The sequence below is a fragment of the Perca fluviatilis genome, chromosome 18 (genome assembly GCF_010015445.1).
Source record: "Perca fluviatilis chromosome 18, GENO_Pfluv_1.0, whole genome shotgun sequence".
NCBI lineage: Eukaryota > Metazoa > Chordata > Actinopteri > Perciformes > Percidae > Perca > Perca fluviatilis.
This window is the reverse complement of record NC_053129.1, coordinates 8,470,251-8,482,681: the sequence shown is the minus strand read 5'-3', so window position 1 is coordinate 8,482,681 and position 12,431 is coordinate 8,470,251. Positions and strand designations below refer to the sequence as shown.

General features: G+C 37.5%; 1 protein-coding gene across 1 annotated transcript in view; it reads right to left on the bottom strand.

The window, feature by feature from the left end:
* Positions 1 to 12,431, bottom strand: part of LOC120546377 (mucin-5AC-like) — a 61,321-nt gene that overhangs the window by 38,174 nt on the left and 10,716 nt on the right. Inside the window, exons 11-18 of the mRNA XM_039781304.1 lie at positions 12,223 to 12,393; positions 11,914 to 11,958; positions 11,644 to 11,796; positions 1,844 to 2,014; positions 1,535 to 1,570; positions 1,266 to 1,418; positions 462 to 632; positions 140 to 184 (exon numbers count right to left, since the gene is read on the bottom strand). Coding sequence (XP_039637238.1) covers positions 140 to 184; positions 462 to 632; positions 1,266 to 1,418; positions 1,535 to 1,570; positions 1,844 to 2,014; positions 11,644 to 11,796; positions 11,914 to 11,958; positions 12,223 to 12,393 — 945 coding nt within the window. The remainder of the gene's footprint in view (positions 1 to 139; positions 185 to 461; positions 633 to 1,265; positions 1,419 to 1,534; positions 1,571 to 1,843; positions 2,015 to 11,643; positions 11,797 to 11,913; positions 11,959 to 12,222; positions 12,394 to 12,431) is intronic.

The following is a 12,431-nucleotide window of genomic DNA, read 5'->3' as shown; positions in this document are numbered from 1 at the left end:
GATGTATTCATAAAGAACTGGAGGAGCTGCAGAGGGTGAAATTAAAAGGCAGAAGGAATAGATAGTCTCTTGTTTCACAATAAGGCATGACACATATTTGATGGTGTTGAATGATTAAATATTGTCCATTCAGTCTTACTTGTAGGTGTTGGAGAGGGTGTTGTCACAGGACAAGCTGTGAAGTCTGATGGAGGACAAAGAGAGAAGAGTAGATCAATACAGTAGACATTAAGTAGAATAGAAATCTTGCATTTCTGCTTCTCCAGATGTGAATTTTGCTCATTTGGTAAAAGAATTGTTCATTAATTATAGACAGTGCCAACCACAGATGTAATAGAAGACACAATACATTTTGCACAATGCGAGGCTTTGGCCATGATTGCTATTAGAATTGTTGCAACTCATTGCATTTCAAAGTTATTAACTAAATTCTATTAAACTAGTTGCTTAAACTGGCTTACTGTATTGATCAGCAGGCTGGCAGTATTGTCCATCAGGAGGAATGGCATTGATACATCCACATGTGTCATCAGTGATGTTGTCACAGGATCCATACAGGAAACACTGGTCACATGGCCAACGATACTGATCCTCACATAAACACTGGTAACCACCACTGCTCGGATAGCAAACTGGAAACATATGTATTCATCAGTGTTTTTAAGGAACACAATAACACGTGGCTTTTCTGAAAACATTTATATAGCTAAACAAATGTTTTCGATCTACACTGTTTAAGCAAGAAGTGGGCAAGAAAGCAGTGATTGTAAAATAACAGAAAAAAATGGGTTTTTGTAAGCGCCCTATTCACACAAGACTAGTATTACCAAGGAAATTCATGTGATTCAGAAGTTATCCTGCCACATCTGTGTTTTGTGCGGCGCATTTTTCATGTGATAAGTGAAGTCTATATTTTATTTAATTTACTGACGTTATCCCCCACATATGATGTCAAGGCTTTCCTTTATCATTGCCAACATAGCCTATACAATCCCAAATCGCAGAGATGCCAATTCGCACAAGACTAATATTATCACAAAACTTCTGCATTTGGCGAAATATGGTGGGTAATTTGCAGTACAATTTTTATTTGACAAATTACAGATATGGCAGATTCACACGGATTTAAGATCACGACCACCTGTGCAATTATTACAAATAACTAGAAACTCCCAGGTAATACTGGTATGGCACCAATAGAGCTTTAAGAGAGTATAAAAAATGAATGATGGTACAAACAAGTTGTGTGCAGTTACTATTCTTACCTGTTGAAATGTTGGCCTGGGAGATTTGTATGTGGTTGTTGATGCTGAAGGGGTAACTGATGCTTCTCAAAATGGTCCTCAGTTGATTTATTAGCGTAACATTTGTGGTGTTCAACTCAACAGAAATTATGTATTCATAAAGAACTGGAGGAGCTGCAGCAAGAGAATTATAAGGTAAGGTGATGGCCAAGATAGTCTCTTGTTTCACAAAAAGGTATGGCACATATTTGATGGTGTTGAATGATTAAATATTGTACATTCAGTCTTACTTGTAGGTGTTGGAGAGGGTGTTGTCACAGGACAAGCTGTGAAGTCGGATGGAGGACAAAGAGAGAGCAGTAGACATTAAGTACAATAGAAATCTTGCAAATAGGCTTTTCCAGATGTGAACTTTGCTCATTTGGTGAAATGATTGTTCATTAATTATGCACAGTGCCAACCACAGATTTAATAAAAGACACTGTAAATTATGCGCAATGCGAGGCGTCGGACATGATTAATTTTAGAATTGTTGCAACACATTACATGTTAAAATTATAAACAAAATTCTTTTGAAATAGTTGCTTAAACTTCCTTACTGTATTGATCAGCAGGCTGGCAGTATTGTCCATCAGGAGGAATGGCATTGATACATCCACATGTGTCATCAGTGATGTTGTCACAGGATCCATACAGGAAACACTGGTCACATGGCCAACGATACTGATCCTCACATAAACACTGGTAACCACCACTGCTCGGATAGCAAACTGGAAACATACGTATTCATCAGTGTTTTTAAAGAACACAATAACACGTGGCTTTTTGTAAAAACATTTGAAATATAGCCAAAGAAATGTTTTGGATCTAAACTGCTTAAAGGGGTGATAGAATGCAAAACCGATTTTACCTTGTCATAGTTGAATAACGACAGTTCGGTGGGTAAATAGGACATACATAGAAGCTCAAAGTCCCACTGACACCCCTTTACTATGAAAATTTCATATTTTGAAACTGCCGCTGAAAACGGGCTAATCCCAACAAAGCTGGAAGTTGACGTCAACCTCCCAAAAACCGGAACCTTTGTCAGCCCATGGGTGTATTAAGAGAACGGTCACGCCCCAACATTTACATAGGCGACACAACTGACCTGAGATCAGGTAGTCTTCAGAATCTAGGTCGCGCATATCTCTGCTATTCCATTACAAAATTCACTTCTGAAACTTTTTTATGCGAGAAATCAACTATGTAAGGCTCAAATATGGGCCACTTTACGAAAATGGATGGCTAATTGCAAATTTTGTCCAAACTGTGTGTCGGAATTCAGCTGCCGGTGCTGCCTGTGTTGCTGCCCGCACGCCCCCGCCTTCCTTCACACACCCCGGCTTGCTCTGAGGTACTTTGAGCTCCCTCACGACTGGCAGCCCACAGCACTCCATACCCGCGCCAAAGTCACCGGTTTTTGGATAATGGACTACTAAACGCTGGTGCTCTGACAGAGCTCCAGGGCTTGCAGCTCCCTTCTTCCTGCTAGCTAAATGCCGGGTGTGTGAGTGAGAGCACCGGTCAGCGAGCGCTTGATACGCCAGCAATCTGTTACCACAGGTTCCAGTTAATCTTTTAATGTGTGTAATTATAATGTGTTGAGTTATTTAAACAAACTATTGGGGAAATAAACGCGCTGTCCCCGAAGTCTCATTGATAGAGCCTGCGGCTTGATGTAGCTCTATCAATGAGAGCTAGCTAGCCTCCTCTTAGAATTCCTCTGGAATTCACAAATATTCATTAACTTGAAATCGGACACCGTTGTTAGCTTTATAAGACATATAGTTAGATTTTGTGTAAGTGGCGTGACGAAATTCAAACTGTAAATATAATCGAATTAAGGCGAAAAGGAAGCTAGCTAACTATCCGTGGTTTGTAGCTACACATAGCTAAGATTGAAGGGACAGTCGCAGCTAACGAAACACCTAGTTTTCACAAATATTCATTAAATTGAAATCGGACACCGTTGTTATTTAAAGATACATATATTTAGATGTTGTGTAAGTAGCGTGACGAAATTCAAACTCTAAATATAATCGAATTAAGGCGAAAAGGAAGCTAACTATCCGTGGTTTGTAGCTACACATAGCTAGGATTGAAGGGACAGTCGCAGCTAACGAAACACCTAGTTTTCACAAATATTCATTAAATTGAAATCGGACACCGTTGTTAGGTTTATAAGACATATATTTAGATGTTGTGTAAGTGGCGTGACGAAATTCAAACTCTAAATATAATCGAATTAAGGCGAAAAGGAAGCTAACTATCCGTGGTTTGTAGCTACACATAGCTAGGATTGAAGGGACAGTCGCAGCTAACGAAACACCTAGTTTTCACAAATATTCATTAAATTTAAATCGGACACCGTTGTTAGGTTTATAAGACATATAGTTAGATGTTGTGTAAGTGGCGTGACGAAATTCAAACTGTAAATATAATCGAATTAAGGCGAAAAGGAAGCTAACTATCCGTGGTTTGTAGCTACACATAGCTAGGATTGAAGGGACAGTCACAGCTAACAAAACACTTTGTCTTCACAAATATTAATTAACTTGAAATCGGACACTGTTGTTAGCTTTATAAGACCTTTAATTAGATTTTGTATAAGTGGCGTGACATATGTGTAACATGTGGTAACAGATTGCTGGTGTAACCAGCTCGCTGACGGCGCTCTCACTCTCACACAACGGGCCATTTAGCTAGCAGGAAGAGGGGAGTTGAAGGCCCTGGAGCTCTGTCAGGGCAGCGGTGTTGGTAGTCCCTGCTGTGGGCTGCAGCCGTGACCGAGCTCCAAGTACCTCATAGCAGGCCGGGGTCTGTGAAGGAAGGCAGGCCGGGCGAAGAGGCAGCACCGGCGGCTGAACTCCGACACACCAAATTTGCAATTGGCCATCAATTTGCGTAAAACGGCCCATATTTGAGCTTTATATAGTTGATTTCTCGCTTAAAAAAGTATCAGAAGTGAATTTAATAAACGCAAACAATTTTGTCTCAATAAACAATTATAACTTTGCAGTGTTAAAAATAAGACTTCCTTTTGTGTTTCTATGTAGTTTGCTCAAACCAATCAGCGCGTAGCTCATTCTGAATATTCATGAGCATACCATATTTGGAAGAAAAGCTCTTGTTCCAAATAGAGCCATATTCACAGGGTAGTTAAGGGCCTAATAAAATATCATTCGGGCAATTTTCAGCCCAACCAATGTTACATACCCCATTAGGAGACTTTAAGGAACAGTGTAAAATACCCTATATAATCATTCTATCACCCCTTTAAGCAAGGTGTGGGCAAGAAAGCAGCAATGTAAAATAACAGATAAAACAGGGTTTTTGTAAACACCCTATTCACACATGATTAGCATTACCAAGGAACCTCATGTGATTCAGAAATTACCCTCCCACATCTGTGTTTTGTGCAGGGCATTTTGCACGGGATGAGTGAAGTCTGTATTTTATTGAATTTACTGACATTATCCCCCACATATGATCTCAAGGCTTTCCTTTATAATTGTCAATGCAGCCAATACAACCCTGAATCACAGAGATGCTAATTTGCACAAGACTAATATTATCACACAACCTCTGTGTTTGGTGAAATATGGTAGGTCATTTGCAGTACAATTTTTACTTGACAAATTACAGATATGGCAGATATGCACGGATTTAAGATAACGACCATCTGCGTGATTATTACAAATTACTAGAGGCTCCCCCCAACTATTATGGTACTAATTAGTGGGAATGCTGTTCAACAGCATTGCTGTTTTACAGCATACAAACACATGCACAGACAGACACAAACACAGACAAAAACAGACAAACACACACACACATGCACAGACACAGACAAACACACACACACGCACAGACAGACAAAAACACAGATAAACCATGTTTTTTTCAACTTCCTTGTCATACAGTTTTTTACAATCACTTTGCTACTAATTTCAGAACCTTGACGTCATTTTTCAAAACTCTAGACACAAAACTCACAACCAATGATCAAAATACACATTTTTCAAATAACTGAAAACATGTCTTATATTTTAGATTCTTCAAAGTAGCCACCCTTTGCTATTTTTGATAACTCTGCAAACCCTTGGTGTACTCTCAATGAGCTTCATGAGGTAGTCACCTGAAATGGTTTTCACTTCACAGGTGTGCCTTGTCAGGGTTAATTAGTGGAATTTTTTCACTTATTAATAAAAAAGCAAAGGGTGGCTACTTTGAAGAATCTAAAATATAAGACACGTTTTCAGTTATTTCACACTTTTTTGTTAAGTACATAATTCCATATGTGTTCATTCATAGTTTTGATGCCTTCAGTGAGAATCTACAATGTAAATAGTCATGAAAATAAAAAGGAAAACGCATTGAATGAGAAGGTGTGTCCAAACTTTTGGCCTGTACTGTATATATATATATATATACTTATACCACATTGGTCTGTAGTATTCTCTCTACTACTGCAGTACTTTTACAGGGATGTATTTACTTGTAGTACCATAATGAAACATGTATCACCTATTTTGTACTACAATATTTAATGATTGTACGAACGATGACCCAGTGAAACTAGGGGTAGCTTGTGTGTGGGTGATCTAATGTAATGTTTCAATGGTATTTCACAATATATTTGTTTTTTGAACCAGTGATTGTGCAAGTGCAAGACTTCTTTAGAGATATGAATGCACAATCCAATGTTTTGAACATTGGATAGCCTGTGTTACAAGTGATGACTGTTTTGAGTTTTGTGTCTAGAGTTTTGAAAAATCACATCAAGGTTCTGAAATTAGTAGCAAAGTTATTGTAAAAAACTGTAATTGCATTTAATTTTTCATTTTCAGTGCAAAGTTGTTCAGCCCCCTTCTTTTCAGGCAATATATTTCACATCTCATCTCAGCTAGATTGATGTTTTTTCCTATGCAGTGTATACGTCTGATAATAATACAAACTATTTCTTCTTTCAGCCTTTTAAGGCAATTCATTTAATCTTTCATCTTTGACAGTATTACAATTCAGGTTCTAGCTTTTCTAAGAAAGTATTTTAGCTCTTCCTTTAGGTAATGCAGTTTAGCTTCCAACTCTTACAATTATTTTGAAATTCATACTTATTAAAACGATTTCCACTTTTTCAGCTATTCTCACTTCTTCAACTTCTTCTTACAAATTTAAGCTATTCACCAAGTTTAGCTTTAGCAATTCAGCTATTCAGCATTCCCACGCATTTTGTACAGGAAATGCATTTTCTAGTTATTATTCCGTATGTTTTTTGGCTCTGCGTATCTTCTGCATACTTTCAGCTATTAAAACCATTCAACTTTTAAAATGTTCAGCTCCTTCAGCTAATGATGGGACTTCTTCAACTTCTTTTTTACTATTTATACTTTTTTAAATATTCAGCTTTTTAACACTTTTTTTAACATTGAAGTCAATGAGAGCATGCTTCAAATCCTTCAAATCCTCTTCTGCTTCAAAATGTATCTCCTCCTACATTCACCCACCTACAGACGTGATTCAAACTGTTCACAAAATATTCAGGTATTCGGGGTGTGCTCAGTGTTTTGATATCTTTTACAGTTTTTGTGAAAAAGCTGTTTAAGTTTAGTGATCATTTCAGGATTTTTTATCGATTAAACAGAGTGGGTATGTGGCTGCTTAGAGTCATGATGTCATCATTCAGAGGGTGAAGCTTCAAAAAAATAATCTTTGTCCCTTCTCTATAAATGGCTGATAATAATACAGTCTTCAAACTTTCAGCCTTTTTAGTCAATTTTAGTCAAGGTTGCTCTCTTTCTCAATGTTACTATCTTTCCTCTCTTTCCTCTCCTCTCTTTCCTCTCTCTCTCCTTCTCTCTTTATTCTCTTTCTCTCCTCTCTTCTCTCTTCTCTCTTCTCTCTTCTCTCATCTCCTCTCTTCTCTCATGCTCTTCTTTCTTCTCTATTTCTCTCCTTGTCTCTTTCCTCTCTTTCTTCTTGTTCAGCCCCATTCTTTTCACCTAATATGTTTCACATCTCATCTCAGCTAGATCGATGCTTTTTCGTTCTATACAGTGTATATATCTGATAATAATACAAAGTATTTCTTCTTTCAGCCTTTTCAGGCAATTCATTTCAATTTTCATCTTTGACAGTATTACAGTTCAGCTTCCAGCTTTTCTAACAAGCTCTTCACTTATTTACGTAATGCAGTTTAGCTTCCAACTCTGAACATTTTCCAGATGTTTCAGCAGTTCAGAGCAATGCATTTGAGCTTTAAGATTTTTCATACAATTTGTTTGATATTTCTGCATATGTGAGTCATTATCAGTTAGAAAATCTACTCAGACCTCACAATGTTCTACATATTTTGTCATTATTCAACCTTTAAAGCCAACAGTTCAGTTTAGCATAAGCTTTTATCTTTTTAATGAAATTCATACTTATACTTATACTTAAACCGATTTCCACTTTCTAAACTATTCTCACTACTTCAACTTCTTCTTACGGATTTAAGCTATTCATCCAGTTTAGCTTTAGCAATTCAGCTATACAGCATTCCCACGCATTTTCTGCAGGAAATGCATTTTCTAGTTCCATACGTTTTTTGGCTCTCCGTAACTTCTGCATACTTTCAGCTATTAAAACCATTCAACTTTTAAAATCTTCAGCTTTTTCAGGAGATGATGGGAATTCTTCAATTTTTTTCTACTATTTATACGTTTTTAAATATTAAGCTTTTAAACATTTTGTTTTAACATTAAAGTCAATGAGAGCGGACTTCAAATCCTTCATATCCTCTTCTGCTTCAAAATGTATCTCCTCCTACATTCTTTCACCTACAAACATGATTCAAACTTTAAACTGTTCACAAAATATTCATGTATTTGGGGTGTGTTCAGTGTTTTGATCTTTTATAGTTTTTGTGAAAAAGCTGTTTAAGTTTAGTGATCATTTCAGGATTTTTCTCCGTTTCTAATGAGTATGTATTGGGCTGCTTAGAGTGATGATGTCATCAATTAGAGTGTGAAGCTTTGAAAAAAAAAATCTTAGTTCCTTCTCTATAAATTGCTCTCACACCCACAATTTTTAATTGTCATGCACAAATTATACATCAAAACATCCATTCGCTGCTCTGTTAAACATTCTCCATATTTCTGAGTGAAATGCAGAACGGACCACTTTTTTAAATCGCTGATATGCCCACATTTTAAAGTTTATCCACATAAATTTTATACCGATACATTCACAAAGGTCTTGTGGTGCTCAGGATGATGTCATTTGACTGATAGCAGTTATCGTTCGTCAGTGTCTCTGAATAGCTGCAATGTGGCACAGGTGACATATTAAGAGCAGGTGCTACGATCGTTAACTGATTTAAGATCAAAGGAATCTCAATACATACAGTACAGGCCAAAAGTTTGGACACACCTTCTCATTTAATGCGTTTCCTTTTTATTTTCATGACTATTTACATTGTAGATTCTCACTGAAGACATCAAAACTATGAATGAACACATTATGTACTTAACAAAAAAGTGTGAAATAACTGAAAACATGTCTTATATTTTAGATTCTTCAAAGTAGCCACCTACTTTATTTTTTATTAATAAGGGAAAACATTCCACTAATTAACCCTGACAAAGCACACCTGTGAAGTGAAAACCATTTCAGGTGACTACCTCATGAAGCTCATTGAGAGAACACCAAAGGTTTGCAGCGCTATCAAAAAAAGCAAAGGGTGGCTACTTTGAAGAATCTAAAATATAAGACATATTTTCAGTTATTTCACACTTTTTTGTGAAGTACATAATTCCATATGTGTTAATTCATAGTTTTGATGCCTTCAGTGAGAATGTACAATGTAAATACTCATGAAAATAAAGAAACACATTGAATGAGAAGGTGTGTCCAAACTTTTGGCCTGTACTGTAGATCAAAGCGTTCCATACTGTGTTTACAAACATGGTAACCATGACAATAGTAACCTTGACAGAATGAACTACAGACAGTTTAATATGAACAGAACAGAACATCTCACACACACACGGACACACACACAGAGACACACACTCACAGACACACACACATACACACACAAACACGCACACACAAAAACAAACACAGACACACATACACACACCCAAACACACATGCACATACACAAACAAGCACACACACAAATATGCAGACACACATAAACACATAGCCACACACAGACACACACACACGCACACACAAACACACATGCACATACACACACAAGCACACACACATATATGCAGACACACATAGCCACACATTTCCACACACACACACATACACACTAGCAAATACACGCACACACAGACACACATATATACACAGACAGACACAAATACACACACACACAAACGCACACACACAAACATATATGCAGACACACACACATACACAGCCTCACAAAGACCCACACACAAACGCAGACACACACACACACACACAAAGACACTTACACACAGACACAGACATACACACACAAACACACAAACACACAGACACACACTCACACACACAGACACACACGCACACACACACGCAGACACACACACAGACACACACACACACACACACACAGACACACACACAGACACAGACACACATATACACACACAAAGACACTCATACACACGTACACACAAACACACATACACACACAAACACGCACACACAAAAACGAACACACACACAGACACACACCCAAACACACATGCATATACACAAACAAGCACACACACAAATATGCCGACACACATAAACACATAGCCACACACAGACACACACACACACACACGCAAACACACGCACACACAGACACACATATACACACAGACAGACACAAATACACACACACAAACGCACACACACACACATATATGAAGACACACACACATACACAGCCTCACAAAGACCCACACACAAACGCAGACACACACACACACACACAAAGACACCTACACACAGACACAGACATACACACACAAACACACAGACACACACTCACACTCACAGACACACACACACACGCAGACACACACAGACACACACACACACACACACACACGCACATAGCCACACATATACACACAAAGACACTCATACACACAAACACACATGCACACACACAGACACACACACACACACACACACACACACACACAGACACACGTACAGACAAACACTCAGACACACACACACATAAGTCTCTGTATTGATAGAATGTACTGTGTTGGATTCATTAAGGCTTCTTTGAAGGCATCCTCAACAGCTGTCAAACTGGGTCTCACTCATTACCATTAGCAAGTGTGGTGATTAATGATCCAAGATGGGCTTTATAAGTGCTGAAGGAACACCAATTATCTATGCTGATGATAGTGTAGTGGATATGGTGCATTCCTATGGTGTGGTAGACCTTGGTTCAAATCTCACTGTGACACATCATTTAATGTGTCCCTGACCAAGATGTTGTTTCACTTTTTCAACTATTCTCACTACTTCAACTTATTCTTACAGATGTAAGCTATTCAACCAGTTTAGCTTTAGCAATTCAGCTATTCATGTTTTATTTTGGCTCTCCGTAACTTCTGCATACGTTCAGCTATTAAAACCATTCAACTTTTAAAATGTACAGCTCTTTCAGCATGATAGGAATTCTTCAACTTTTTCTACTATTTATACTTTTTTAAATATTAAGAAATTTTCAGGTAATTCATTTCAACTTTCATCTTTGACAGTATTACAGTTCAGCTTCCAGCTTTTCTAACAATGTATTTTAGCTCTTCACTTTTTTAGGTAATGCAGTTTAGCTTCCATCTCTGACAATTTTCCAAGTATTTCAGCACTGCTGAAACATCTGGAAAATGTTCAGAGTTGGAAGCTAAACTGCATTACGTAAATAAGTGAAGAGCTTGTTAGAAAAGCTAGAAGCTGAACTGTAACTGTGTGTTGCATTTGGGCTTTAAGATTTTTCATTCAATTTGTTTCATATTTCTGCATATGTGAGTCATTATCAGTTAGAAAATATACTCAGACCTCACAATGTTCTACATATTTTTGTTGTTTTTCAACTTTTAAAGCCAACAATTCAGTTTAGCGTCAACTTTTAACTTTTTAATGAAATTCATACTTATTAAAATGATTTCCACTTTTTCAACTACTCTCACTACTTCAACTTCTTCTTACGGATTTAAGCTATTCATCCAGTTTAGCTTTGGAAATTCAGCTATTCAGCATTCCCACGCATTTTCTGCAGGAAATACATTTGCTGGTAGAGCTTTAAGAGAGTATAAAAAATAAATGATGGCACAAACAGTTTGTGTACAATTACTATTCTTACCTGTAGAAATGTTGGCCTCAGATATTTGTATGTGGTTGTTGATGCTGAAAGGGTAACTGATTCTTCTCAGAATAGTCCTCAGTTGACTTATTACCGTAACATCTGTGGTGTTCAACTCAACAGAAATGATGTATTCATAAAGAACTGAAGGAGCTGCAGAGGGAGAAATTAAAAGGCAAGGTGAGTGACAAGATAGTTTCTTGTTTCACAATAAGCCATGCCACATATTTGATGATGTTGAATGATTAAATATTGTCCATTCAGTCTTACTTGTAGGTGGTGGAGAGGGTGTTGTCACAGGACAAGCTGTGAAATCTGACGGAGGAAAAAGAGAGAGGAGTAGACATTAAGTAGAATAGAAATCTTGCAAACATGCTTCTCCAGATGTGAATTTTGCTCATTTGGTGAAATGTTTGTTCATTAATTATACACAGTGCCAACCACAGATGTAATAAAAGACACTGTAAATTATGCACAATGCGAGGCTTCAGCCATGATTGCTATTAGAATTGTTGCACCACATTACATGTCAAAGTAATTAACTAAATTCTTTTAAAATAGTTGCTTAAACTGGCTTACTGTATTGATCAGCAGGTTGGCAGTATTGTCCATCAGGAGGAATGGCATTGATACATCCACATGTGTCATCAGTGATGTTGTCACAGGATCCATAAAGGAAACACTGGTCACATGGCCAACGATACTGATCCTCACATAAACACTGGTAACCACCACTGCTCGGATAGCAAACTGGAAACATACGGATTCATCAGTGTTTTTAAAGAACA